The sequence below is a fragment of the Drosophila elegans genome, unplaced genomic scaffold (genome assembly GCF_018152505.1).
Source record: "Drosophila elegans isolate 14027-0461.03 unplaced genomic scaffold, ASM1815250v1 contig_208, whole genome shotgun sequence".
Lineage (NCBI taxonomy): Eukaryota > Metazoa > Arthropoda > Insecta > Diptera > Drosophilidae > Drosophila > Drosophila elegans.
In genome coordinates this window covers 19,519,008-19,546,427 of record NW_024545578.1, presented here as the reverse complement: position 1 = coordinate 19,546,427, position 27,420 = coordinate 19,519,008, and the positions used below count along the sequence as shown (strand labels likewise).

At 43.7% G+C, this 27,420-nt stretch overlaps 1 protein-coding gene across 31 annotated transcripts in view; it reads left to right on the top strand.

Moving 5' to 3' along the window:
* LOC108142208 (ankyrin-3) overlaps positions 1-27,420 on the top strand; it is a 66,181-nt gene that overhangs the window by 27,993 nt on the left and 10,768 nt on the right. For 10 of the 31 annotated variants that reach the window (XM_041707943.1, XM_041707942.1, XM_041707958.1 and 7 more), the window contains 2 exons: positions 294-12,298; positions 12,851-27,347. The exons of 11 other annotated variants lie outside the window; for them this stretch is intronic. In XM_041707943.1, coding sequence (XP_041563877.1) covers positions 294-12,298; positions 12,851-27,347 — 26,502 coding nt within the window. Of the gene's footprint in view, positions 1-161; positions 12,299-12,850; positions 27,348-27,420 lie in introns of those variants that run through there. 10 more of the 31 variants (XM_041707953.1, XM_041707947.1, XM_041707955.1 and 7 more) reach the window with 10 other exon arrangements.

Genomic DNA, 27,420 nt, shown 5'->3' with positions numbered 1-27,420 from the left:
TGTCGGCAAATTATTTGCACTGTGTACATAGACTAACCCACCATAAAGAACCAATGGTTTGATTTTTAATTGGTGTTAACTGTGTTTATATTGCCATGTTTTCTACTCCACTCTACTTCTAACCAAACCCTATTCTGCTATCCCTGGAATGCCTCAAACAGAGCACTTCAGTGTTCATAATGTAAAACCCGAAACCTTTACAAGAACAGATGAACCTGATAAGCTGCTTCATAGTGTGGTAGCTTTCCCCGATGTTCAGAAATTGTACTCACAAGACACTACCTCATTTACAGAAATGAGTACAAGTAGTCAAACACCGAAGACGACAACATCGACGATCCTGACAGCACAAATAGATCGCACCAAAATAGACTTAACAATTCCAGAGCAAGATCGGCTAAAGAAGGAGCCGAAGGATCACCCAGCAGTAGATGTAGGTGCAGATACAGAGAAAAGTGCCAGTGATAGGGAGTATTTAGAGCAAATTATAGGCTGTGGCGATGTCAGACGCAAGATAATGCGTTTGGAAAGCAGTGGCAGCATAGAATCATTGGAGTCAATCGGCAAGCAAACCGCTGTGGGCCCCAAATATATAGGCGATAACATACCAGTGGTACGAGAGGTGGTGCAGAGCATTGAGGATAAGATCTGTAATACAGTGGTGTCGGCCATTCCGTTTACTGTGCAGAAGCGGCAGCCCCACGAAGATGATGAGGAACCTGATGTAGTGGAGATAGAAAAGCAAATACTAACGCCAGCGGACTTGGCCCTGGAAAATTTAATCGAACGTGAGCCCCCCGCTCAGGTGACAAAGATTTCACCCATCGAGGCTATGGAGCGTGTGGGTATTGGTCTAAAAGAAATTGAAGAAAATGTTTGTGAAAAAGTTTGTGAGAAGCGCAAGGCCTTTGTGGTAGCTAAAGACTTATGTGAAACAGAAAAGACTTTAACAGAACAGGTAATAGATTTAAATAGGCAAGTAGAACAGATACCTGCAAAGATTTTAACCGAAACTGTTGAGGAGCACTTAGGCATAGAAGTTAAGGATGTTATGGAAGCTTTACCGAAAGTAAGGGAAGTTGTGCAGGACTTCGAACGGCGTTATCCCGCATCGAATCTTGAGGCTAAGCCGTTTAGTCCCCGAAAACGAGAAATCCCGGAACGTAATGCTGATGTTTCGTCCATAGAGCAACAGATTTTAAGCGATGCCGATTTGATTTTTGATGTTTTGGGCTCTAAACACGTACCAGAGCAAAACGTACAGTCACCCTTTTCGTCAATGGAAAAGTCGAACGGCAGTACTGAAAATCTCGAAGACGTATGTGAAAAGAAATGCTCAAAACGCACAATCTCTGATATGGCAAAAGCCTTTGAAAACCCAAAAGAGAAAGAATCTCCATCAATTAAAAACGTTAAATCGGCAACAGTCATGTTTCTAGAACATGAGTCCGGAAAATTCGGTATTACGGAAAGTAATAAAGACTTTGAGGCTAAGGGTACTTTACAAGAAGAACTAATAGGTATTGCAGACAGTCAAATTAGATTTTTAACAGAATGTGATAAACAAGAATTTCCAATAGAATCTATTAAGGATACTAAGCTGGTAGAATTTCCAAAAATTGCACACACCCTCGAACGGTTACATTCCACTTCTAAAACGAACGTCGAGGATACAAAGGAGTTTGTCCACGAAGCTATTGAATATGAAGATAGAATGGATAGGCTTGTGGACCACAGATCACACCTAACAGCACTAAAAGGTAACCAAAACCTAGAAATGGACATCCATGTCAAGTTTCCTACGCATGATAAAACAGACGAGCTTCAAACGTCTATGACTTATCTTGTCTCAATGACTGATACACAAAATAAGTTTCCATCTGACAAGAAAAAAAGTGTAGATAAACAACCAACTGAAAGCGATAGTGATGAAGAGATGGACAATCTTAAAAAGATAAAAAAACTTAAGCATTTATCGAAAATTGAGCAAGCATCCCCTTTAGATGAAACTAGAATCATCGAACCTACTCAAAAAAGAGATATAACCAAGTTTCCAACAGCCAACGCCATCATTGAAAGTGTTGAAAAATTCGGCAAATTCAAAGATAATTTGAATGACCAAAGTCAGGAAGAGCTTGTAATTTTCAAACCTGAAATTCAAACCATAACAACTTTGAAAGCATCAAAAAATAATCTCAGCACCGACGATAACATACCAACGATTTCAGCCAATGAGTCAGAAAGCCATCTTAAGAACGAAATGAAGGAAAGTAATGGAGATTGTGGCCTTCCCAAACCCCATGACAAGCCCGTTAGTGAAACAACTCCTTGCATAACCCCTTCTGCTGCTCCAGATAAGTTGCCTTTGAAATACAATGTGGTGCCTGAGCCAGTTCCTATTTTCAAAGCGGACAAAAGCTCCACTATTGAATCAATAGATAGCAAGATCAGCAAACCTATAGATTCCTTTGCAAGTTTGAAAGATGATAAGGTCCCAACCACCTTAGGCGATAAGCCAAAGTCACCAGTCGAATTAGTGACATCTTACCAGAAGAGGTATTCGGACGATGAAAGCAACGATGAGGTTGGTGTTCCTAAGCCCCAAGACAAGCCCGTTTCTCAGCCAGCTCCTTTAGTAACTTCTCTTATCGATGCTGGGGTTAGATCTCCAGTTAAACCTGATGAGAAACCAAAGTCGCTTGACCTTCACGACGAAAAGATTCCAACTAAGATAGGAGACAAGCTCAAATCACCCATTGAGTCAGTGAAGCCTAGTGTGAAGGAGTATTCGGACGACGAAAGTGATGAAGAGTTTGGCATTCCAATGGCCCATGACAAACCCGCTACTGAATCAACTGCCTGGGTAGCCCCTATTGCTAGCGATTTAGATAAGTCGGCTCTTAAAGACGATGCGAAGCCTAAAGATGTTATGGTTTTGAAGGCGGTAGAAAGTTCAACAACAATTCAAAGCAGTTTAACAATCCACACTATTGAATCAATAGATAGCAAGATCAGCAAACCTATAGATCCCTTTTCAAGTTTGAAAGATGATAAGGTCCCAACCACCTTAGGCGATAAGCCCAAGTCACCAGTTGAATTATTGACATCTTACCAGAAGGGGTATTCGGACGATGAAAGCGACGATGAGGTTGGTGTTCCTAAGCCTCAAGAAAAGTCCGTTTCTCAGCCAGCTCCTTTGGTAACTTCTCTTATTGATGCTGGGGTTAAATCTCCAGTTAAACCTGATGAAAAACCAAAGTCGCTTGACCTTCACGATGAAAAGGTTCCAACTAAGATAGGAGACAAGTTCAAATCACCCATTGAGGCAGTTAAGCCTAGTGTGAAGGAGAATTCGGACGACGAAAGTGATGAAGAGTTTGGCATTCCTAAGGCCCATGACAAACCCGCTACTGAATCAACTGCCTGGGTAGCCCCTATTACTAGGGATGTAGATAAGTCGGCCCTTAAAGACGATGCGAAGCCTAAGGAATATATTGTTTTGAAGGCGGAAGTAAGTTCAACAACAATTCAAAGCAGTTTAACAAGCCACACTATTGAATCAATAGATAGCAAGATCAGCAAACCTATAGATCCCTTTGCAAGTTTGAAAGATGATAAGGTCCCAACCACCTTAGCCGATAAGCCCAAGTCACCAGTTGAATTAGTGACATCTTACCAGAAGGGGTATTCGGACGATGAAAGCGACGATGAGGTTGGTGTTCCTAAGCCCCAAGGCAAGCCCGTTTCTCAGCCAGCTCCTTTAGTAACTTCTCTTATCGATGCTGAGGTTAGATCCCCTGTTAAACCTGATGAAAAACCAAAGTCGCTTGGCCTTCACGATGAAAAGGTTCCAACTAAGATAGGAGACAAGCTCAAATCACCCATTGAGGCAGTTAAGCCTAGCGTGAAGGAGTATTCGGACGACGAAAGTGATAAAGAGTTTGGCATTCCAAAGGCCCATGACAAAATCGCTACTGAATCAACTGCCTGGGTAGCCCCTATTACTAGCGATTTAGATAAGTCGGCTCTTAAAGACGATGCGAAGCCTAAGGATGTTACGGTTTTGAAGGCGGTAGAAAGTTCAACAACAATTCAAAGCAGTTTAACAAGCTCCACTATTGAATCAATAGATAGCAAGATCAGCAAACCTATAGATCCCTTTGCAAGTTTGAAAGATGATAAGGTCCCAACCACCTTAGGCGATAAGCCCAAGTCACCAGTTGAATTAGTGACATCTTACCAGAAGGGGTATTCGGACGATGAAAGCGACTATGAGGTTGATGTTCCTAAGCCCCAAGGCAAGCCCGTTTCTCAGCCAGCTCCTTTGGTAACTTCTCTTGTCGATGCTGGGGTTAAATCTCCTGTTAAGCCTGATGAAAAACCAAAGTCGCTTGACCTTCATGATGAAAAGGTTCCAACTAAGATAGGAGACAAGCTCAAATCACCCATTGAGGCAGTTAAGCCTAGTGTGAAGGAGTATTCGGACGACGAAAGTGATGAAGAGTTTGGCATTCCTAAGGCCCATGACAAACCCGCTACTGAATCAAATGCCTGGGTAGCCCCTATTGCTAGCGATTTAGATAAGTCGGCTCTTAAAGACGATGCGAAGCCTAAAGATGTTATGGTTTTGAAGGCGGTAGAAAGTTCAACAACAATTCAAAGCAGTTTAACAATCCACACTATTGAATCAATAGATAGCAAGATCAGCAAACCTATAGATCCCTTTTCAAGTTTGAAAGATGATAAGGTCCCAACCACCTTAGGCGATAAGCCCAAGTCACCAGTTGAATTATTGACATCTTACCAGAAGGGGTATTCGGACGATGAAAGCGACGATGAGGTTGGTGTTCCTAAGCCTCAAGAAAAGTCCGTTTCTAAGCCAGCTCCTTTGGTAACTTCTCTTATTGATGCTGGGGTTAAATCTCCAGTTAAACCTGATGAAAAACCAAAGTCGCTTGACCTACACGACGAAAGGATTCCAACTAAGATAGGAGACAAGCTCAAATCACCCATTGAGTCAGTGAAGCCTAGTGTGAAGGAGTATTCGGACGGCGGAAGTGATGAAGAGTTTGGCATTCCTAAGGCCCATGACAAAACCGCTACTGAATCAACTGCCTGGGTAGGCCCTATTACTAGCGATTTTGATAAGTCGACTCTTAAAGACGATGCGAAGCCTAAGGAAGTTACGGTTTTGAAGGCGGTAGAAAGTTCAATAACAATTCAAAGCAGTTTAACAAGCTCCACTATTGAATCAATAGATAGCAAGATCAGCAAACCTATAGATCCCTTTGCAAGTTTGAAAGATCATAAGGTCCCAACCACCTTAGACGATAAACCCAAGTCACCAGTTGAATTATTGACATCTTACCAGAAGGGGTATTCGGACGATGAAAGCGACGATGAGGTTGGTGTTTCTAAGCCCCAAGACAAGCCTGTTTCTCAGCTAGCTCCTTTGGTAACTTATCTTATTGATGCTGGGGTTAGATCTCCAGTTAAACCTGATGAGAAACCAAAGTCGCTTGACCTACACGACGAAAAGTTTCCAATTAAACCCAAATCACCCATTGAGTCAGTGAAGCCTAGTGTGAAGGAGTATTCGGACGACGAAAGTGGTGAAGAGTTTGGCATTCCAAAGTCCCATGACAAACCCGCTACTGAATCAACTGCCTGGGTAGCCCCTATTGCTAGCGATTTAGATAAGTCGGCTCTTAAAGACGATGCGAAGTCTAAGGAAGTTACGGTTTCGAAGGCGGTAGAAAGTTCAATAACAATTCAAAGCAGTTTAACAAGCTCCACTATTGAATCAATAGATAGCAAGATCAGCAAACCTATAGATCCCTTTGCAAGTTTGAAAGATCATAAGGTCCCAACCACCTTAGGCGATAAACCCAAGTCACCAGTTGAATTAGTGACATCTTACCAGAAGGGGTATTCGGACGATGAAAGCGACGATGAGGTTGATGTTTCTAAGCCCCAAGGCAAGCCCGTTTCTCAGCCAGATCCTTTGGTAACTTCTCTTATCGATGCTGGGGTTAAATCTCCTGTTAAGCCTGATGAAAAACCAAAGTCGCTTGACCTTCACGATGAAAAGGTTCCAACTAAGATAGGAGACAAGCTCAAGTCACCCATTGAGGCAGTTAAGCCTAGTGTGAAGGAGTATTCAGACGGCGAAAGTGATGAAGAGTTTGGCATTCCTAAGGCCCATGACAAACCCGCTACTGAATCAAATGCCTGGGTAGCCCCTATTGCTAGCGATTTAGATAAGTCGGGTCTTAAAAACGATGCGAAGCCTAAGGATGTTACGGTTTTGAAGGCGGTAGAAAGTTCAACAACAATTCAAAGCAGTTTAACAAGCTCCACTATTGAATCAATAGATAGCAAGATCAGCAAACCTATAGATCCCTTTGCAAGTTTGAAAGATGATAAGGTCCCAACCACCTTAGACGATAAGCCCAAGTCACCAGTTGAATTAGTGACATCTTACCAGAAGGGGTATTCGGACGATGAAAGCGACGATGAGGTTGGTGTTCCTAAGCCTCAAGAAAAGCCCGTTTCTCAGCCAGCTCCATTGGTAACTTCTCTTATTGATGCTGGGGTTAAATCTCCAGTTAAACCTGATGAAAAACCAAAGTCGCTTGACCTACACGACGAAAAGATTTCAACTAAGATAGGAGACAAGCTCAAATCACCCATTGAGTCAGTGAAGCCTAGTGTGAAGGAGTATTCGGACGACGAAAGTGATGAAGAGTTTGGCATTCCAAAGGCCCATGACAAACCCGCTACTGAATCAACTGCCTGGGTAGCCCCTATTGCTAGCGATTTAGATAAGTCGGCTCTTAAAGACGATGCGAAGCCTAAGGATGTTACGGTTTTGAAGGCGGTAGAAAGTTCAACAACAATTCAAAGCAGTTTAACAAGCTCCACTATTGAATCAATAGATAGCAAGATCAGCAAACCTATAGAACCCTTTGCAAGTTTGAAAGATGATAAGGTCCCAACCACCTTAGGCGATAAGCCCAAGTCACCAGTCGAATTAGTGACATCTTACCAGAAGGGGTATTCGGCCGATGAAAGCGACGATGAGGTTGGTGTTTCTATGCCCCAAGACAAGCCTGTTTCTCCTCTAGCTCCTTTGGTAACTTCTCTTATTGATGCTGGGGTTAGATCTCCAGTTAAACCTGATGAGAAACCAAAGTCGCTTGACCTACACGACGAAAAGTCTCCAATTAAACCCAAATCACCCATTGAGTCAGTGAAGCCTAGTGTGAAGGAGTATTCGGACGACGAAAGTGATGAAGAGTTTGGCATTCCAAAGGCCCATGACAAACCCGCTACTGAATCAACTGCCTGGGTAGCCCCTATTGCTAGCGATTTAGATAAGTCGGCTCTTAAAGACGATGCGAAGCCTAAGGATGTTACGGTTTTGAAGGCGGTAGAAAGTTCAACAACAATTCAAAGCAGTTTAACAAGCTCCACTATTGAATCAGTAGATAGCAAGATCAGCAAACCTATAGATCCCTTTGCAAGTTTGAAAGATGATAAGGTCCCGAACACCTTAGGCGATAAACCCAAGTCACCAGTTGAATTAATGACATCTTACCAGAAGGGGTATTCGGACGATGAAAGCGACTATAAGGTTGATGTTCCTAAGCCCCAAGGCAAGCCCGTTTCTCAGCCAGATCCTTTGGTAACTTCTCTTATCGATGCTGGGGTTAAATCTCCTGTTAAGCCTGATGAAAAACCAAAGTCGCTTGACCTTCACGATGAAAAGGTTCCAACTAAGATAGGAGACAAGCTCAAATCACCCATTGAGTCAGTGAAGCCTAGTGTGAAGGAGTATTCGGACGACGAAAGTGATGAAGAGTTTGGCATTCCTAAGGCCCATGACAAACCCGCTACTGAATCAACTGCCTGGGTAGCCCCTGTTGCTAGCGATTTAGATAAGTCGGCTCTTAAGGACGATGCGAAGTCTAAGGATGTTACGGTTTTGAAGGCGGTAGAAAGTTCAACAACAATTCAAAGCAGTTTAACAAGCCACACTATTGAATCAATAGATAGCAAGATCAGCAAACCTATAGATCCCCCTTCAAGTTTGAAAGATGATAAGGTCCCAACCACCTTAGGCGATAAGCCGAAGTCACCAGTTGAATTAGTGAAATCTTACCAGATGGGGTATTCGGACGATGAAAGCGACGATGAGGTTGGTGTTTCTAAGTCCCAAGACAAGCCTGTTTCTCAGCTAGCTCCTTTGGTAACTTCTCTTATCGATGCTGGGGTTAAATCTCCTGTTAAACCTGATGAGAAACCAAAGTCGCTTGACCTACACGACGAAAAGGTTCCAATTAAACCCAAATCACCCATTGAGTCAGTGAAGCCTAGTGTGAAGGAGTATTCGGACGACGAAGGTGATGAAGAGTTTGGCATTCCAAAGGCCCATGACAAACCCGCTACTGAATCAACTGCCTGGGTAGCCCCTATTGTTAGCAATTTAGATAAGTCGGCTCTTAAAGACGATGCGAAGCCTAAAGATGTTACGGTTTTGAAGGCGGTAGAAAGTTCACCAAAAATTCAAAGCAGTTTAACAATCCACACTATTGAATCAATAGATAGCAAGATCAGCAAACCTATAGATCCCCCTTCAAGTTTGAAAGATGATAAGGTCCCAACCACTTTAGGCGATAAGCCCAAGTCACCAGTTGAATTAGTGAAATCTTACCAGAAGGGGTATTCGGACGATGAAAGCGACGATGAGGTTGGTGTTCCTAAGCCTCAAGACAAGCCCGTTTCTCAGCCAGCTCCTTTGGTAATTTCTCTTATTGATGCTGGGGTTAAATCTCCAATTAAACCTGATGAAAAACCAAAGTCGCTTGACCTACACAACGAAAAGATTCCAACTAAGATAGGAGACAAGCTCAAATCACCCATTGAGTCAGTGAAGCCTAGTGTGAAGGAGTATTCGGACGACGAAAGTGATGAAGAGTTTGGCATTTCTAAGGCCCATGACAAACCCCCTACTGAATCAACTGCCTGGGTAGCCCCTATTGCTAGCGATTTAGATAAGTCGGCTCTTAAAGACGATGCGAAGCCTAAGGATGTTACGGTTTTGAAGGCGGTAGAAAGTTCAACAACAATTCAAAGCAGTTTAACAAGCTCCACTATTGAATCAATAGATAGCAAGATCAGCAAACCTATAGATCCCTTTGCAAGTTTGAAAGATGATAAGGTCCCAACCACTTTAGGCGATAAGCCCAAGTCACCAGTTGAATTAGTGAAATCTTACCAGAAGGGGTATTCGGGCGATGAAAGCGACGATGAGGTTGGTGTTCCTAAGCCTCAAGACAAGCCCGTTTCTCAGCCAGCTCCTTTGGTAATTTCTCTTATTGATGCTGGGGTTAAATCTCCAATTAAACCTGATGAAAAAACAAAGTCGCTTGACCTACACGACGAAAAGATTCCAACTAAGATAGGAGACAAGCCCAAATCATCCATTGAGTCAGTGAAGCCTAGTGTGAAGGAGTATTCGGACGACGAAAGTGATGAAGAGTTTGGCATTCCTAAGGCCCATGACAAACCCTCTACTGAATCAACTGCCTGGGTAGCCCCTATTGCTAGCGATTTAGATAAGTCGGCTCTTAAAGACGATGCGAAGCCTAAGGATGTTACGATTTTGAAGGCGGTAGAAAGTTCAACAACAATTCAAAGCAGTTTAACAAGCTCCACTATTGAATCAATAGATAGTAAGATCAGCAAACCTATAGATCCCCCTTCAAGTTTGAAAGATGATAAGGTCCCAACCACCTTAGGCGATAAGCCCAAGTCACCAGTTGAATTAGTGAAATCTTACCAAAAGGGGTATTCGGACGATGAAAGCGACGATGAGGTTGGTGTTTCTAAGCCCCAAGACAAGCCTGTTTCTCAGCTAGCTCCTTTGGTAACTTCTCTTATCGATGCTGGGCTTAAATCTCCTGTTAAACCTGATGAGAAACCAAAGTCGCTTGACCTCCACGACGAAAAGGTTCCAATTAAACCCAAATCACCCATTGAGTCAGTGAAGCCTAGTGTGAAGAAGTATTCGGACGACGAAAGTGATGAAGAGTTTGGCATTCCAAAGCCCCATGACAAACCCGCTACTGAATCAACTGCCTGGGTAGCCCCTATTACTAGCGATTTAGAAAAGTCAGCTCTTAAAGACGATGCGAAGACTAAGGAAGTTACAGTTTTGAAGGCGGTAGAAAGTTCAACAACAATTCAAAGCAGTTTAACAAGCTCCACTATTGAATCAATAGATAGCAAGATCAGCAAACCTATAGATCCCTTTGCAAGTTTGAAAGATGATAAGGTCCCAACCACCTTAGGCGATAAGCCCAAGTCACCAATCGAATTAGTGACATCTTACCAGAAGGGGTATTTGGACGATGAAAGCGACGATGAGGTTGGTGTTCCTAAGCCCCAAGACAAGCCCCTTTCTCAGCCAGCTCCTTGGGTAACTTCTCTTATCGATGCTGGGGTTAAATCTCCTGTTAAACCTGATGAGAATACAAAGTCGCTTGACCTTCACGACGAAAAGGTTGCAATTAAACCCAAATCACCCATTGAGTCAGTGAAGCCTAGTGTGAAGGAGTATTCGGACGATGAAAGTGATGAAGAGTTTGGCATTCCAAAGCCCCATGACAAAACCGCTACTGAATCAACTGCCTGGATAGGCCCTATTACTAGCGATTTTGATAAGTCGGCTCTTAAAGACGATGCGAAGCCTAAAGATGTTACGGTTTTGAAGGCGGTAGAAAGTTCAACAATAATTCAAAGCAGTTTAACAAGCCACACTATTGAAGCAATAGATAGCAAGATCCGCAAACCTATAGATCCCTCTTCAAGTTTGAAAGATGATAAGGTCCCAACCACCTTAGGCGATAAGCCCAAGTCACCAGTTGAATTAGTGAAATCTTACCAGAAGGGGTATTCGGACGATGAAAGCGACAATGAGGTTGGTGTTCCTAAGCCTCAAGACATGCCCCTTTCTCAGCCAGCTCCTTTGGTAACTTCTCTTATTGATGCTGGGGTTAAATCTCCAATTAAATCTGATGAAAAACCAAAGTCGCTTGACTTACACGACGAAAAGATTTCAACTAAGATAGGAGACAAGCTCAAATCACCCATTGAGTCAGTGAAGCCTAGTGTGAAGGAGTATTCGGACGACGAAAGTGATGAAGAGTTTGGCATTCCTAAGGCCCATGACAAACCCGCTACTGAATCAACTGCCTGGGTAGCCCCTATTGCTAGCGATCTAGATAAGTCGGCTCTTAAGGACGATGTGAAGCCTAAGGATGTTACGGTTTTGAAGGCGGTAGAAAGTTCAACAACAATTCAAAGCAGTTTAACAAGCCACACTATTGAATCAATAGATAGCAAGATCAGCAAACCTATAGATCCCCCTTCAAGTTTGAAAGATGATAAGGTCCCAACCACCTTAGGCGATAAGCCCAAGTCACCAGTTGAATTAGTGAAAACTTACCAAAAGGGGTATTCGGACGATGAAAGCGACGATGAGGTTGGTGTTTCTAAGCCCCAAAACAAGCCTGTTTCTCAGCTAGCTCCTTTGGTAACTTCTCTTATCGATGCTGAGTTTAAATCTCCTGTTAAACCTGATGAAAAACCAAAGTCGCTTGACCTCCACGACGAAAAGGTTCCAATTAAACCCAAATCACCCATTGAGTCAGTGAAGCCTAGTGTGAAGGAGTATTCGGACGACGAAAGTGATGAAGAGTTTGGCATTCCTAAGGCCCATGACAAACCCGCTACTGAATCAACTGCCTGGGTAGCCCCTATTGCTAGCGATTTAGATGAGTCGGCTCTTAAGGACGATGCGAAGCCTAAGGATGTTACGGTTTTGAAGGCGGTAGAAAGTTCAACAACAATTCAAAGCAGTTTAACAAGCCACACTATTGAATCAATAGATAGCCAGATCAGCAAACCTATAGATCCCCCTTCAAGTTTGAAAGATGATAAGGTCCCAACCACCTTAGGCGATAAGCCCAAGTCACCAGTTGAATTAGTGAAATCTTACCAAAAGGGGTATTCGGACGATGAAAGCGACGATGAGGTTGGTGTTTCTAAGCCCCAAGACAAGCCTGTTTCTCAGCTAGCTCCTTTGGTAACTTCTCTTATCGATGCTGGGCTTAAATCTCCTGTTAAACCTGATGAGAAACCAAAGTCGGTTGACCTACACGACGAAAAGATTCCAACTAAGATAGGAGACAAGCTCAAATCACCCATTGAGTCAGTGAAGCCTAGTGTGAAGGAGTATTCTGACGACGAGAGTGATGAAGAGTTTGACATTCCTAAGGCCCATGACAAACCCGCTACTGAATCAACTGCCTGGGTAGCCCCTATTGCAAGCGATTTAGATAAGTCGGCTCTTAAGGACGATGCGAAGCCTAAGGATGTTACGGTTTTGAATGCGGTAGAAAGTTCAACAACAATTCAAAGCAGTTTAACAAGCCACACTTTTGAATCAATAGATAGCCAGATCAGCAAACCTATAGATCCCCCTTCAAGTTTGAAAGATGATAAGGTCCCAACCACCTTAGGCGATAAGCCCAAGTCACCAGTTGAATTAGTGAAATCTTACCAAAAGGGGTATTCGGACGATGAAAGCGACGATGAGGTTGGTGTTTCTAAGCCCCAAGACAAGCCTGTTACTCAGCTAGCTCCTTTGGTAACTTCTCTTATCGATGCTGGGCTTAAATCTCCTGTTAAACCTGATGAGAAACCAAAGTCGCTTGACCTCCACGACGAAAAGGTTCCAATTAAACCCAAATCACCCATTGAGTCAGTGAAGTCTAGTGTGAAGGAGTATTCGGACGACGAAAGTGATGAAGAGTTTGGCATTCCAAAGCCCCATGACAAACCCGCTACTGAATCAACTGCCTGGGTAGCCCCTATTACTAGCGATTTAGAAAAGTCAGCTCTTAAAGACGATGCGAAGGCTAAGGAAGTTACAGTTTTGAAGGCGGTAGAAAGTTCAACAACAATTCAAAGCAGTTTAACAAGCTCCACTATTGAATCAATAGATAGCAAGATCAGCAAACCTATAGATCCCTTTGCAAGTTTGAAAGATGATAAGGTACCAACCACCTTAGGCGATAAGCCCAAGTCACCAGTCGAATTAGAGACATCTTACCAGAAGGGGTATTTGGACGATGAAAGCGACGATGAGGTTGGTGTTCCTAAACCCCAAGACAAGCCCCTTTCTCAGCCAGCTCCTTGGGTAACTTCTCTTATCGATGCTGGGGTTAAATCTCCTGTTAAACCTGTTGAGAATACAAAGTCGCTTGACCTTCACGACGAAAAGGTTGCAATTAAACCCAAATCACCCATTGAGTCAGTGAAGCCTAGTGTGAAGGAGTATTCTGACGACGAAAGTGATGAAGAGTTTGACATTCCTAAGGCCCATGACAAAACCGCTACTGAATCAACTGCCTGGGTAGGCCCTATTACTAGCGATTTTGATAAGTCGGCTCTTAAAGACGATGCGAAGCCTAAAGATGTTACGGTTTTGAAGGCGGTAGAAAGTTCAACAACAATTCAAAGCAGTTTAACAATCCACACTATTGAATCAATAGATAGCAAGATCAGCAAACCTATAGATCCCTTTTCAAGTTTGAAAGATGATAAGGTCCCAACCACCTTAGGCGATAAGCCCAAGTCACCAGTTGAATTAGTGAAATCTTACCAGAAGGGGTATTCGGACGATGAAAGCGACGATGAGGTTGGCATTCTTAAGCCTCAATACAAGCCCGTTTCTCAGCCAGCTCCTTTGGTAATTTCTCTTATTGATGCTGGGGTTAATTCTCCAATTAAACCTGATGAAAAACCAAAGTCGCTTGATCTACACGACGAAAAGATTCCAACTAAGATAGGAGACAAGCTCAAATCACCCATTGAGTCAGTGAAGCCTAGTGTGAAGGAGTATTCTGACGACGAAAGTGATGAAGAGTTTGACATTCCTAAGGCCCATGACAAAACCGCTACTGAATCAACTGCCTGGGTAGGCCCTATTACTAGCGATTTTGATAAGTCGGCTCTTAAAGACGATGCGAAGCCTAAAGATGTTACGGTTTTGAAGGCGGTAGAAAGTTCAACAACAATTCAAAGCAGTTTAACAATCCACACTATTGAATCAATAGATAGCCAGATCAGCAAACCTATAGATCCCCCTTCAAGTTTGAAAGATGATAAGGTCCCAACCACCTTAGGCGATAAGCCCAAGTCACCAGTTGAATTAGTGAAATCTTACCAAAAGGGGTATTCGGACGATGAAAGCGACGATGAGGTTGGTGTTTCTAAGCCCCAAGACAAGCCTGTTTCTCAGCTAGCTCCTTTGGTAACTTCTCTTATCGATGCTGGGCTTAAATCTCCTGTTAAACCTGATGAGAAACCAAAGTCGGTTGACCTACACGACGAAAAGATTCCAACTAAGATAGGAGACAAGCTCAAATCACCCATTGAGTCAGTGAAGCCTAGTGTGAAGGAGTATTCTGACGACGAGAGTGATGAAGAGTTTGACATTCCTAAGGCCCATGACAAACCCGCTACTGAATCAACTGCCTGGGTAGCCCCTATTGCAAGCGATTTAGATAAGTCGGCTCTTAAGGACGATGCGAAGCCTAAGGATGTTACGGTTTTGAAGGCGGTAGAAAGTTCAACAACAATTCAAAGCAGTTTAACAAGCCACACTATTGAATCAATAGATAGCCAGATCAGCAAACCTTTAGATCTCCCTTCAAGTTTGAAAGATGATAAGGTCCCAACCACCTTAGGCGATAAGCCCAAGTCACCAGTTGAATTAGTGAAATCTTACCAAAAGGGGTATTCGGACGATGAAAGCGACGATGAGGTTGGTGTTTCTAAGCCCCAAGACAAGCCTGTTTCTCAGCTAGCTCCTTTGGTAACTTCTCTTATCGATGCTGGGTTTAAATCTCCTGTTAAACCTGATGAGAATACAAAGTCGCTTGACCTTCACGACGAAAAGGTTGCAATTAAACCCAAATCACCCATTGAGTCAGTGAAGCCTAGTGTGAAGGAGTATTCTGACGACGAAAGTGATGAAGAGTTTGACATTCCTAAGGCCCATGACAAAACCGCTACTGAATCAACTGCCTGGGTAGGCCCTATTACTAGCGATTTTGATAAGTCGGCTCTTAAAGACGATGCGAAGCCTAAAGATGTTACGGTTTTGAAGGCGGTAGAAAGTTCAACAACAATTCAAAGCAGTTTAACAATCCACACTATTGAATCAATAGATAGCAAGATCAGCAAACCTATAGATCCCTTTTCAAGTTTGAAAGATGATAAGGTCCCAACCACCTTAGGCGATAAGCCCAAGTCACCAGTTGAATTAGTGAAATCTTACCAGAAGGGGTATTCGGACGATGAAAGCGACGATGAGGTTGGCATTCTTAAGCCTCAATACAAGCCCGTTTCTCAGCCAGCTCCTTTGGTAATTTCTCTTATTGATGCTGGGGTTAAATCTCCAATTAAACCTGATGAAAAACAAAAGTCGCTTGATCTACACGACGAAAAGATTCCAACTAAGATAGGAGACAAGCTCAAATCACCCATTGAGTCAGTGAAGCCTAGTGTGAAGGAGTATTCTGACGACGAAAGTGATGAAGAGTTTGACATTCCTAAGGCCCATGACAAAACCGCTACTGAATCAACTGCCTGGGTAGGCCCTATTACTAGCGATTTTGATAAGTCGGCTCTTAAAGACGATGCGAAGCCTAAAGATGTTACGGTTTTGAAGGCGGTAGAAAGTTCAACAACAATTCAAAGCAGTTTAACAATCCACACTATTGAATCAATAGATAGCAAGATCAGCAAACCTATAGATCCCTTTTCAAGTTTGAAAGATGATAAGGTCCCAACCACCTTAGGCGATAAGTCCAAGTCACCAGTTGAATTAGTGAAATCTTACCAGAAGGGGTATTCGGACGATGAAAGCGACTATGAGGTTGGTGTTCCTAAGCCCCAAGGCAAGCCCGTTTCTCAGCCAGCTCCTTTGGTAACTTCTCTTATCGATGCTGGGGTTAAATCTCCTGTTAAGCCTGATGAAAAACCAAAGTCGCTTGACCTTCACGATGAAAAGGTTCCAACTAAGATAGGAGACAAGCTCAAATCACCCATTGAGTCAGTGAAGCCTAGTGTGAAGGAGTATTCGGACGACGAAAGTGATGAAGAGTTTGGCATTCCTAAGGCCCATGACAAACCCGCTACTGAATCAACTGCCTGGGTAGCCCCTATTGCTAGCGATTTAGATGAGTCGGCTCTTAAGGACGATGCGAAGCCTAAGGATGTTACGGTTTTGAAGGCGGTAGAAAGTTCAACAACAATTCAAAGCAGTTTAACAAGCCACACTATTGAATCAATAGATAGCCAGATCAGCAAACCTATAGATCCCCCTTCAAGTTTGAAAGATGATAAGGTCCCAACCACCTTAGGCGATAAGCCCAAGTCATCAGTTGAATTAGTGAAATCTTACCAAAAGGGGTATTCGGACGATGAAAGCGACGATGAGGTTGGTGTTTCTAAGCCCCAAGACAAGCCTGTTTCTCAGCTAGCTCCTTTGGTAACTTCTCTTATCGATGCTGGGCTTAAATCTCCTGTTAAACCTGATGAGAAACCAAAGTCGGTTGACCTACACGACGAAAAGATTCCAACTAAGATAGGAGACAAGCTCAAATCACCCATTGAGTCAGTGAAGCCTAGTGTGAAGGAGTATTCTGACGACGAGAGTGATGAAGAGTTTGACATTCCTAAGGTCCATGACAAACCCGCTACTGAATCAACTGCCTGGATAGGCCCTATTACTAGCGATTTTGATAAGTCGGCTCTTAAAGTCGATGCGAAGCCTAAGGATGTTACGGTTTTTAAAGCGGTAGAAAGTTCAACAACAATTCAAAGCAGTTTAACAAGCCACACTATTGAATCAATAGATAGCAAGATCAGCAAACCTATAGGTCCCTTTTCAAGTTTGAAAGATGATAAGGTCCCAACGACCTTAGGCGATAAGCCCAAGTCACCAGTCGAATTAGTGACATCTTCCCAGAAGGGGTATTCGGACGATGAAAGCGACGATGAGGTTGGTGTTCCTAAGCCTCAAGAAAAGCCCGTTTCTCAGCCAGCTCCTTTGGTAACTTCTCTTATTGATGCTGGGGTTAAATCTCCAGTTAAACCTGATGAAAAACCAAAGTCGCTTGACCTCCACGACGAAAAGGTTCCAATTAAACCCAAATCACCCATTGAGTCAGTGAAGCCTAGTGTGAAGGACTATTCTGACGACGAAAGTGATGAAGAGTTTGACAATCCTAAGGCCCATGACAAAACCGCTACTGAATCAACTGCCTGGATAGGCCCTATTACTAGCGATTTTGATAAGTCGGCTCTTAAAGTCGATGCAAAGCCTAAGGATGTTACGGTTTTGAAGGCGGTAGAAAGTTCAACAACAATTCAAAGCAGTTTAACAAGCCACACTATTGAATCAATAGATAGCAAGATCAGCAAACCTATAGATCCCTTTTCAAGATTGAAAGATGATAAGGTCCCAACCACCTTAGGCGATAAGCCCAAGTCACCAGTCGAATTAGTGACATCTTCCCAGAAGGGGTATTCGGACGATGAAAGCGACGATGAGGTAGGTGTTCCTAAGCCTCAAGAAAAGCCCGTTTCTCAGCCAGCTCCTTTGGTAACTTCTCTTATTGATGCTGGGGTTAAATCTCCAGTTAAACCTGATGAAAAACCAAAGTCGCTTGGCCTACACGACGAAAAGATTCCAACTAAGATAGGAGACAAGCTCAAATCACCCATTGAGTCAGTGAAGCCTAGTGTGAAGGAGAATTCGGACGACGAAAGTGATGAAGAGTTTGACATTCCCAAGGCCCATGACAAACCCGCTACTGAATCAACTGCCTGGGTAGCCCCTATTACTAGCGATTTAGAAAAGTCAGCTCTTAAAGACGATGCGAAGACTAAGGAAGTTACAGTTTTGAAGGCGGTAGAAAGTTCAACAACAATTCAAAGCAGTTTAACAAGCTCCACTATTGAATCAATAGATAGCAAGATCAGCAAACCTATAGATCCCTTTGCAAGTTTGAAAGATGATAAGGTCCCAACCACCTTAGGGGATAAGCCCAAGTCACCAGTCGAATTAGTGACATCTTACCAGAAGGGGTACTCGGACGATGAAAGCGATGATGAGGTTCCTAAGCCTCAAATCAAGCCCATTTCTCAGACAGCTTCCTTGGTAACTTCTCATATTGATGTTGCGGTTAAATCTCCTGTTCTACCAGATGAGAAACCAAAGTCGCTTGACCTACACGACGAAAAGATTCCAACTAAGATAGGAGACAAGCTCAAATCACCCATTGAGTCAGTGAAGCCTAGTGTGAAGGAGTATTCGGACGACGAAAGTGATGAAGAGTTTGGCATTCCTAAGGCCCATGACAAAACCGCTACTGAATCAACTGCCTGGGTAGGCCCTATTACTAGCGATTTTGATAAGTCGGCTCTTAAAGACGATGCGAAGCCTAAAGATGTTACGGTTTTGAAGGCGGTAGAAAGTTCAACAACAATTCAAAGCAGTTTAAAATCTGCAAGCATTACTATTGAATCAATAGATAGCAAGATCAGCAAACCTATAGATCCCTCTGAAAGTTTGAAAGATGATAAGGTCCCAGCCATCTTAGGCGATAAGCCCAAGTCACCAGTCGAATTAGTGACATCTTACCAGAAGGGGTATGCGGACGATGAAAGCGACGATGAGGTTGGTGTTCCTAAGCCCCAAGGCAAGCCCGTTTCTCAGCCAGCTCCTTTGGTAACTTCTCTTATCGATGCTGGGGTTAAATCTCCAATTAAACCTGATGAAAAACCAAAGTCGCTTGATCTACACGACGAAAAGATTCCAACTAAGATAGGAGACAAGCTCAAATCACCCATTGAGTCAGTGAAGCCTAGTGTGAAGGAGTATTCTGACGACGAAAGTGATGAAGAGTTTGACATTCCTAAGGCCCATGACAAAACCGCTACTGAATCAACTGCCTGGGTAGGCCCTATTACTAGCGATTTTGATAAGTCGGCTCTTAAAGACGATGCGAAGCCTAAAGATGTTACGGTTTTGAAGGCGGTAGAAAGTTCAACAACAATTCAAAGCAGTTTAACAATCCACACTATTGAATCAATAGATAGCAAGATCAGCAAACCTATAGATCCCTTTTCAAGTTTGAAAGATGATAAGGTCCCAACCACCTTAGCCGATAAGCCCAAGTCACCAGTTGAATTAGTGAAATCTTACCAGAAGGGGTATTCGGACGATGAAAGCGACTATGAGGTTGGTGTTCCTAAGCCCCAAGGCAAGCCCGTTTCTCAGCCAGCTCCTTTGGTAACTTCTCTTATCGATGCTGGGGTTAAATCTCCTGTTAAGCCTGATGAAAAACCAAAGTCGCTTGACCTTCACGATGAAAAGGTTCCAACTAAGATAGGAGACAAGCTCAAATCACCCATTGAGGCTGTGAAGCCTAGTGTGAAGGAGTATTCGGACGACGAAAGTGATGAAGAGTTTGGCATTCCTAAGGCCCATGACAAACCCGCTACTGAATCAACTGCCTGGGTAGCCCCTATTGCTAGCGATTTAGATGAGTCGGCTCTTAAGGCCGATGCGAAGCCTAAGGATGTTACGGTTTTGAAGGCGGTAGAAAGTTCAACAACAATTCAAAGCAGTTTAACAAGCCACACTATTGAATCAATAGATAGCCAGATCAGCAAACCTATAGATCCCCCTTCAAGTTTGAAAGATGATAAGGTCCCAACCACCTTAGGCGATAAGCCCAAGTCACCAGTTGAATTAGTGAAATCTTACCAAAAGGGGTATTCGGACGATGAAAGCGACGATGAGGTTGGTGTTTCTAAGCCCCAAGACAAGCCTGTTTCTCAGCTAGCTCCTTTGGTAACTTCTCTTATCGATGCTGGGCTTAAATCTCCTGTTAAACCTGATGAGAAACCAAAGTCGGTTGACCTACACGACGAAAAGATTCCAACTAAGATAGGAGACAAGCTCAAATCACCCATTGAGTCAGTGAAGCCTAGTGTGAAGGAGTATTCTGACGACGAGAGTGATGAAGAGTTTGACATTCCTAAGGCCCATGACAAACCCGCTACTGAATCAACTGCCTGGATAGGCCCTATTACTAGCGATTTTGATAAGTCGGCTCTTAAAGTCGATGCGAAGCCTAAGGATGTTACGGTTTTTAAAGCGGTAGAAAGTTCAACAACAATTCAAAGCAGTTTAACAAGCCACACTATTGAATCAATAGATAGCAAGATCAGCAAACCTATAGGTCCCTTTTCAAGTTTGAAAGATGATAAGGTCCCAACGACCTTAGGCGATAAGCCCAAGTCACCAGTCGAATTAGTGACATCTTCCCAGAAGGGGTATTCGGACGATGAAAGCGACGATGAGTTTGGTGTTCCTAAGCCTCAAGAAACGCCCGTTTCTCAGCCAGCTCCTTTGGTAACTTCTCTTATTGATGCTGGGGTTAAATCTCCAGTTAAACCTGATGAAAAACCAAAGTCGCTTGACCTCCACGACGAAAAGGTTCCAATTAAACCCAAATCACCCATTGAGTCAGTGAAGCCTAGTGTGAAGGACTATTCTGACGACGAAAGTGATGAAGAGTTTGACAATCCTAAGGCCCATGACAAAACCGCTACTGAATCAACTGCCTGGATAGGCCCTATTACTAGCGATTTTGATAAGTCGGCTCTTAAAGTCGATGCAAAGCCTAAGGATGTTACGGTTTTGAAGGCGGTAGAAAGTTCAACAACAATTCAAAGCAGTTTAACAAGCCACACTATTGAATCAATAGATAGCCAGATCAGCAAACCTATAGATCCCCCTTCAAGTTTGAAAGATGATAAGGTCCCAACCACCTTAGGCGATAAGCCCAAGTCACCAGTTGAATTAGTGAAATCTTACCAAAAGGGGTATTCGGACGATGAAAGCGACGATGAGGTTGGTGTTTCTAAGCCCCAAGACAAGCCTGTTTCTCAGCTAGCTCCTTTGGTAACTTCTCTTATCGATGCTGGGCTTAAATCTCCTGTTAAACCTGATGAGAAACCAAAGTCGGTTGACCTACACGACGAAAAGATTCCAACTAAGATAGGAGACAAGCTCAAATCACCCATTGAGTCAGTGAAGCCTAGTGTGAAGGAGTATTCTGACGACGAGAGTGATGAAGAGTTTGACATTCCTAAGGCCCATGACAAACCCGCTACTGAATCAACTGCCTGGATAGGCCCTATTACTAGCGATTTTGATAAGTCGGCTCTTAAAGTCGATGCGAAGCCTAAGGATGTTACGGTTTTTAAAGCGGTAGAAAGTTCAACAACGATTCAAAGCAGTTTAACAAGCCACACTATTGAATCAATAGATAGCAAGATCAGCAAACCTATAGGTCCCTTTTCAAGTTTGAAAGATGATAAGGTCCCAACGACCTTAGGCGATAAGCCCAAGTCACCAGTCGAATTAGTGACATCTTCCCAGAAGGGGTATTCGGACGATGAAAGCGACGATGAGTTTGGTGTTCCTAAGCCTCAAGAAACGCCCGTTTCTCAGCCAGCTCCTTTGGTAACTTCTCTTATTGATGCTGGGGTTAAATCTCCAGTTAAACCTGATGAAAAACCAAAGTCGCTTGACCTCCACGACGAAAAGGTTCCAATTAAACCCAAATCACCCATTGAGTCAGTGAAGCCTAGTGTGAAGGACTATTCTGACGACGAAAGTGATGAAGAGTTTGACAATCCTAAGGCCCATGACAAAACCGCTACTGAATCAACTGCCTGGATAGGCCCTATTACTAGCGATTTTGATAAGTCGGCTCTTAAAGTCGATGCAAAGCCTAAGGATGTTACGGTTTTGAAGGCGGTAGAAAGTTCAACAACAATTCAAAGCAGTTTAACAAGCCACACTATTGAATCAATAGATAGCAAGATCAGCAAACCTATAGATCCCTTTTCAAGATTGAAAGATGATAAGGTCCCAACCACCTTAGGCGATAAGCCCAAGTCACCAGTCGAATTAGTGACATCTTCCCAGAAGGGGTACTCGGACGATGAAAGCGATGATGAGGTTCCTAAGCCTCAAATCAAGCCCATTTCTCAGACAGCTTCCTTGGTAACTTCTCATATTGATGTTGCGGTTAAATCTCCTGTTCTACCAGATGAGAAACCAAAGTCGCTTGACCTACACGACGAAAAGATTCCAACTAAGATAGGAGACAAGCTCAAATCACCCATTGAGTCAGTGAAGCCTAGTGTGAAGGAGAATTCGGACGACGAAAGTGATGAAGAGTTTGACATTCCCAAGGCCCATGACAAACCCGCTACTAAATCAACTGCCTGGGTAGCCCCTATTACTAGCGATTTAGAAAAGTCAGCTCTTAAAGACGATGCGAAGACTAAGGAAGTTACAGTTTTGAAGGCGGTAGAAAGTTCAACAACAATTCAAAGCAGTTTAACAAGCCACACTATTGAATCAATAGATAGCAAGATCAGCAAACCTATAGATCCCTTTTCAAGATTGAAAGATGATAAGGTCCCAACCACCTTAGGCGATAAGCCCAAGTCACCAGTTGAATTAGTGAAATCTTACCAGAAGGGGTATTCGGACGATGAAAGCGACTATGAGGTTGGTGTTCCTAAGCCTCAAGAAAAGCCCGTTTCTCAGCCAGCTCCTTTGGTAACTTCTCTTATTGATGCTGGGGTTAAATCTCCAGTTAAACCTGATGAAAAACCAAAGTCGCTTGGCCTACACGACGAAAAGATTCCAACTAAGATAGGAGACAAGCTCAAATCACCCATTGAGTCAGTGAAGCCTAGTGTGAAGGAGAATTCGGACGACGAAAGTGATGAAGAGTTTGACATTCCCAAGGCCCATGACAAACCCGCTACTGAATCAACTGCCTGGGTAGCCCCTATTACTAGCGATTTAGAAAAGTCAGCTCTTAAAGACGATGCGAAGACTAAGGAAGTTACAGTTTTGAAGGCGGTAGAAAGTTCAACAACAATTCAAAGCAGTTTAACAAGCTCCACTATTGAATCAATAGATAGCAAGATCAGCAAACCTATAGATCCCTTTGCAAGTTTGAAAGATGATAAGGTCCCAACCACCTTAGGGGATAAGCCCAAGTCACCAGTCGAATTAGTGACATCTTACCAGAAGGGGTACTCGGACGATGAAAGCGATGATGAGGTTCCTAAGCCTCAAATCAAGCCCATTTCTCAGACAGCTTCCTTGGTAACTTCTCTTATTGATGTTGGGGTTAAATCTCCTATTAAACCAGATGAGAAACCAAAGTCGCCTGACTTTCACGACGAAAAGATTCCAACTAAGATAGGAGACAAGCTCAAATCGCCCATTGAGTCAGTGAAGCCTAGTATGAAGGAGTATTCGGACAACGAAAGTGATGAAGAGTTTGGCATTCCTAAGGCCCATGACAAACCCTTTACTGAATCAACTGCCTGGTTAGCCCCTATTACTAGCGATTTAGAAAAGTCAGCTCTTAAAGACGATGCGAAGACTAAGGATGTTACGGTTTTGAAGGCGGTAGAAAGTTCAACAACAATTCAAAGCAGTTTAACAAGCCCCACTATTGAATCAATAGATAGCAAGATCAGCAAACCTATAGATCTCTTTGCAAGTTTGAAAGATGATAAGGGCCCAACCACCTTAGGCGATAAGCCCAAGTCACCAGTCGAATTAGTGACATCTTACCAGAAGGGGTACTCGGACGATGAAAGCGATGATGAGGTTCCTAAGCCTCAAATCAAGCCCATTTCTCAGACAGCTTCCTTGGTAACTTCTCATATTGATGTTGCGGTTAAATCTCCTGTTCTACCAGATGAGAAACCAAAGTCGCTTGACCTACACGACGAAAAGATTCCAACTAAGATAGGAGACAAGCTCAAATCACCCATTGAGTCAGTGAAGCCTAGTGTGAAGGAGTATTCGGACGACGAAAGTGATGAAGAGTTTGGCATTCCTAAGGCCCATGACAAACCCGCTACTGAATCAACTGCCTGGGTAGCCCCTATTGCTAGCGATTTAGATGAGTCGGCTCTTAAAGACGATGCGAAGACTAAGGAAGTTACAGTTTTGAAGGCGGTAGAAAGTTCAACAACAATTCAAAGCAGTTTAAAATCTGCAAGCATTACTATTGAATCAATAGATAGCAAGATCAGCAAACCTATAGATCCCTCTGAAAGTTTGAAAGATGATAAGGTCCCAGCCATCTTAGGCGATAAGCCCAAGTCACCAGTCGAATTAGTGACATCTTACCAGAAGGGGTATGCGGACGATGAAAGCGACGATGAGGTTGGTGTTCCTAAGCCCCAAGACAAGCCCGTTTCTCAGTCAGCTCCTTTGGTAACTTCTCTTATTGATGCAGAGGTCAAATCTCCTGTTAAACCTAATAAGAAACCAAAGTCGCTTGACCTTCACGACGATGGAAGTGATGATGAGGTTGTTGTTCCTAAGCCTAATGACAAATCCGTTGTTCAAACTGCTTCTTTAATAACTTCTCTAATTGAAGCTGGGGTTAAATCTCCTGTTAAAACCACCTTACGAGATATGCCCAAACTACCAGCTCAGTCAGTAACACTTAGACAAAAAGATTATTCAAATGATTCAAAGGTTGGAATTCCTAAGCCCCAAGACAAGCCGAACGATGAAAGTGATGAAGTGTTTGAAAATTCCAAGCCTGTTAGTGGACCAACCATTACAGAAGACAAACTGCAGTCACTCCCTTCCCTTTCTCTTGCACAAGACTCTTTGGGCATGATGGCGAAGAAACAACAGATTCGTCAGATCAGGGATGATTTGATTTCTGATTGCGAAGAAAATAGATCTGTTCAACAGATTGTTGAGGATACACTCAGAGCTGGTGATGCTGAGGTTCAAAAAATAGTTAATGAAACACTTATGAGAGTTCAACATACAAGAATCTTGGATAATATTAAGAATCCGATCGTAGATAAGGAACGCTCAGTAGAACAAATAGTTGAAGAAACACTAAAGAATGTAAAGCTTACCTCTGATGACAAAGTGTTCTCCAGTAAACTCGATAAAACAGAAGCAAAAGAAGTTCAACCAGTTGCCTACTTCGTAAATTTAAAAGATGAACAGAAGTCGGTAGCTCCTGTTAAGAAACGAGTAATTAAAGCTCAACAAAGAAAGGTTATAAAGTCAGAGTCTGTTAAAACAGATAGCAAAAAAACAATGGGGGTTAGGGAAAAACCTAAGAACGACGTTAAAAACGCACCTGTTTCGCAAGAAAAAGTAAAAGTAGTTTATACCAAGCAACCGCCAATTACCAAGACCACATCTACGGTCAAATCCAAACTACCAAACAAAACTGAGTCCAGACGTTCTGTCACAAGCTCAACTTCAACCAACACCAGTTCGGCTTCCGCCACTAGTCGTGTTATAAGCGAAATACATTTCGAGCGGTCTGCAAGTCCAGCGTCGAGTTCCATTTTCTATGAGAGCCATCCGCAAGGTGAAGGCAGCCGTTCCACCACTCCCAGGCCTAGGGTTAAAACTGACGTCACACGAATACCCTACAATGCTTCAATGCGATCATTCAGTCCCCAACCCAAGACGCCCACGTCAAATAAGACAACCGTGAGACAGCCAAACAAACCTGCCCCTCAATCTATCAAAGACCTTACAGAAAAGAGTTCAAAGAATGCAGTGAGAATCGGCCGCCAAGAGCACGTTGAGAAGAGGAAAACCCCGACACCGTCAGCCACCCACAGATATATGCAGCCCACCCTGGCCCATAGCATGCGATACGGTTTGAGTGGCGACGGCGATATTGGCCAGAATGCAACGCCAAAGTCACCAGCGCCACCAAAATCGCCAACTCCGGCCCAAACCAAAAGTACTCACAGAACACCTTTTGTAACAAGTGCCTTGACAAAGTCCACATCCCAGATATCGAAGCAAAAGAACACTATTGCTGAAAACAAAACAACTCAACCCCGTTCCCAGATCAAGAGAGGCTCACAAAGTGATAGCAAGGAGTCCCTAAAAAGCACCGACCGCCTATACAAACGACAAACATCCAAAGAAAATAAGCTAATAAACGTGATAGGCTCTAAGAGCCAAGCAACCAAAAGCATGACGACACAATCAGCTAATTCAGCCAAGACACTTGCCTACAGAACTTCCATAGAAACCGACAACAAGCTTCAAAAGAAGTCCACAGCCAATTTACAGCGCACCAAAGTTCCGATTAGCGTGTCTTCCAGTGCAAGGTCTACAGCTAAGTTAGGCAAGAGTGACATCGACAAGAGACCTCAGGTAGACAATAAGAAACCAGTAAAACGAACGGTACCCAAAACAAGTGATGCCAGCGGCACTGCGACCACCACCACCTCCAACATAACTGTGCATAGCTCCATGGAGCCCAAGATGCAAAAGAAGATGAAGGACTCCATGAACGAGTCGAGTTCAAACTCAGGAAGCGGCACCACCAGTGCCAGCGGTTCCTCAAACAGTACGCGGCGCAGTGTGCGATCCGTTAGCACAGTAAGCCGCAAGACGGACAAGGACTTGACCAACATTCGACGAGCAGCAGGTGCTGTCGTGTCTACATCGACCGTGAGAGTTCATCGGGAACCAATTGCAACCACCGGCGCTGTTAGCACCGTGCTCGTTGACGACGACTGTGAGGTGATAACCATACGTTCCATTAAATCAAGCGATAGTACAAAAAGTTCTACCTCATCATCCTCCGGTAGCGGCAGCAACAGTCGCAAGGTTCTAACCAGTGAGGTATTCACTAAAACCTTCGGGCCCGACAAGCCGCTCGAGGTCGTCTACCGACAGCCCGAGTTTGATGTAGAACAACACACCATCATGTCAATGCGTCCGCCCTCAACCACAAGCAGCGATCAGCAGCGATGCATCAACGAGTTCGATGTAAGCTTCATCGACACCACCGACTCCAGTCTCTCGGACTCCGTTGCCTTGCCTTTGTTTGGCTCCGGCGATCCCGAGCGTCTGTTGGCCGCCAGTCCCGGCTCCCCCAAGCCGACTCGCAGTCCCTTGGCCCTTATCGAGGAGACACTGCGTCGCCAGCAACAGCACCACCATCACCATCAGCACCACCACCACGTTGGCGTTGCTTCATCTGGTGCTGCTGCCCTTGACCCTTCTGTTCCAATGCAAATGGCTTTTGGAGAGAGTCAACGGGAGGCGGAGGTGGATGTCGAGAGGAGCAGCACTTCAAAAGGTAAATATGGTTAAACTAGTAAAGATATGTTTTAGGTCTAGTGCACATTGATAAGACTTAAGATTAGCTTAGC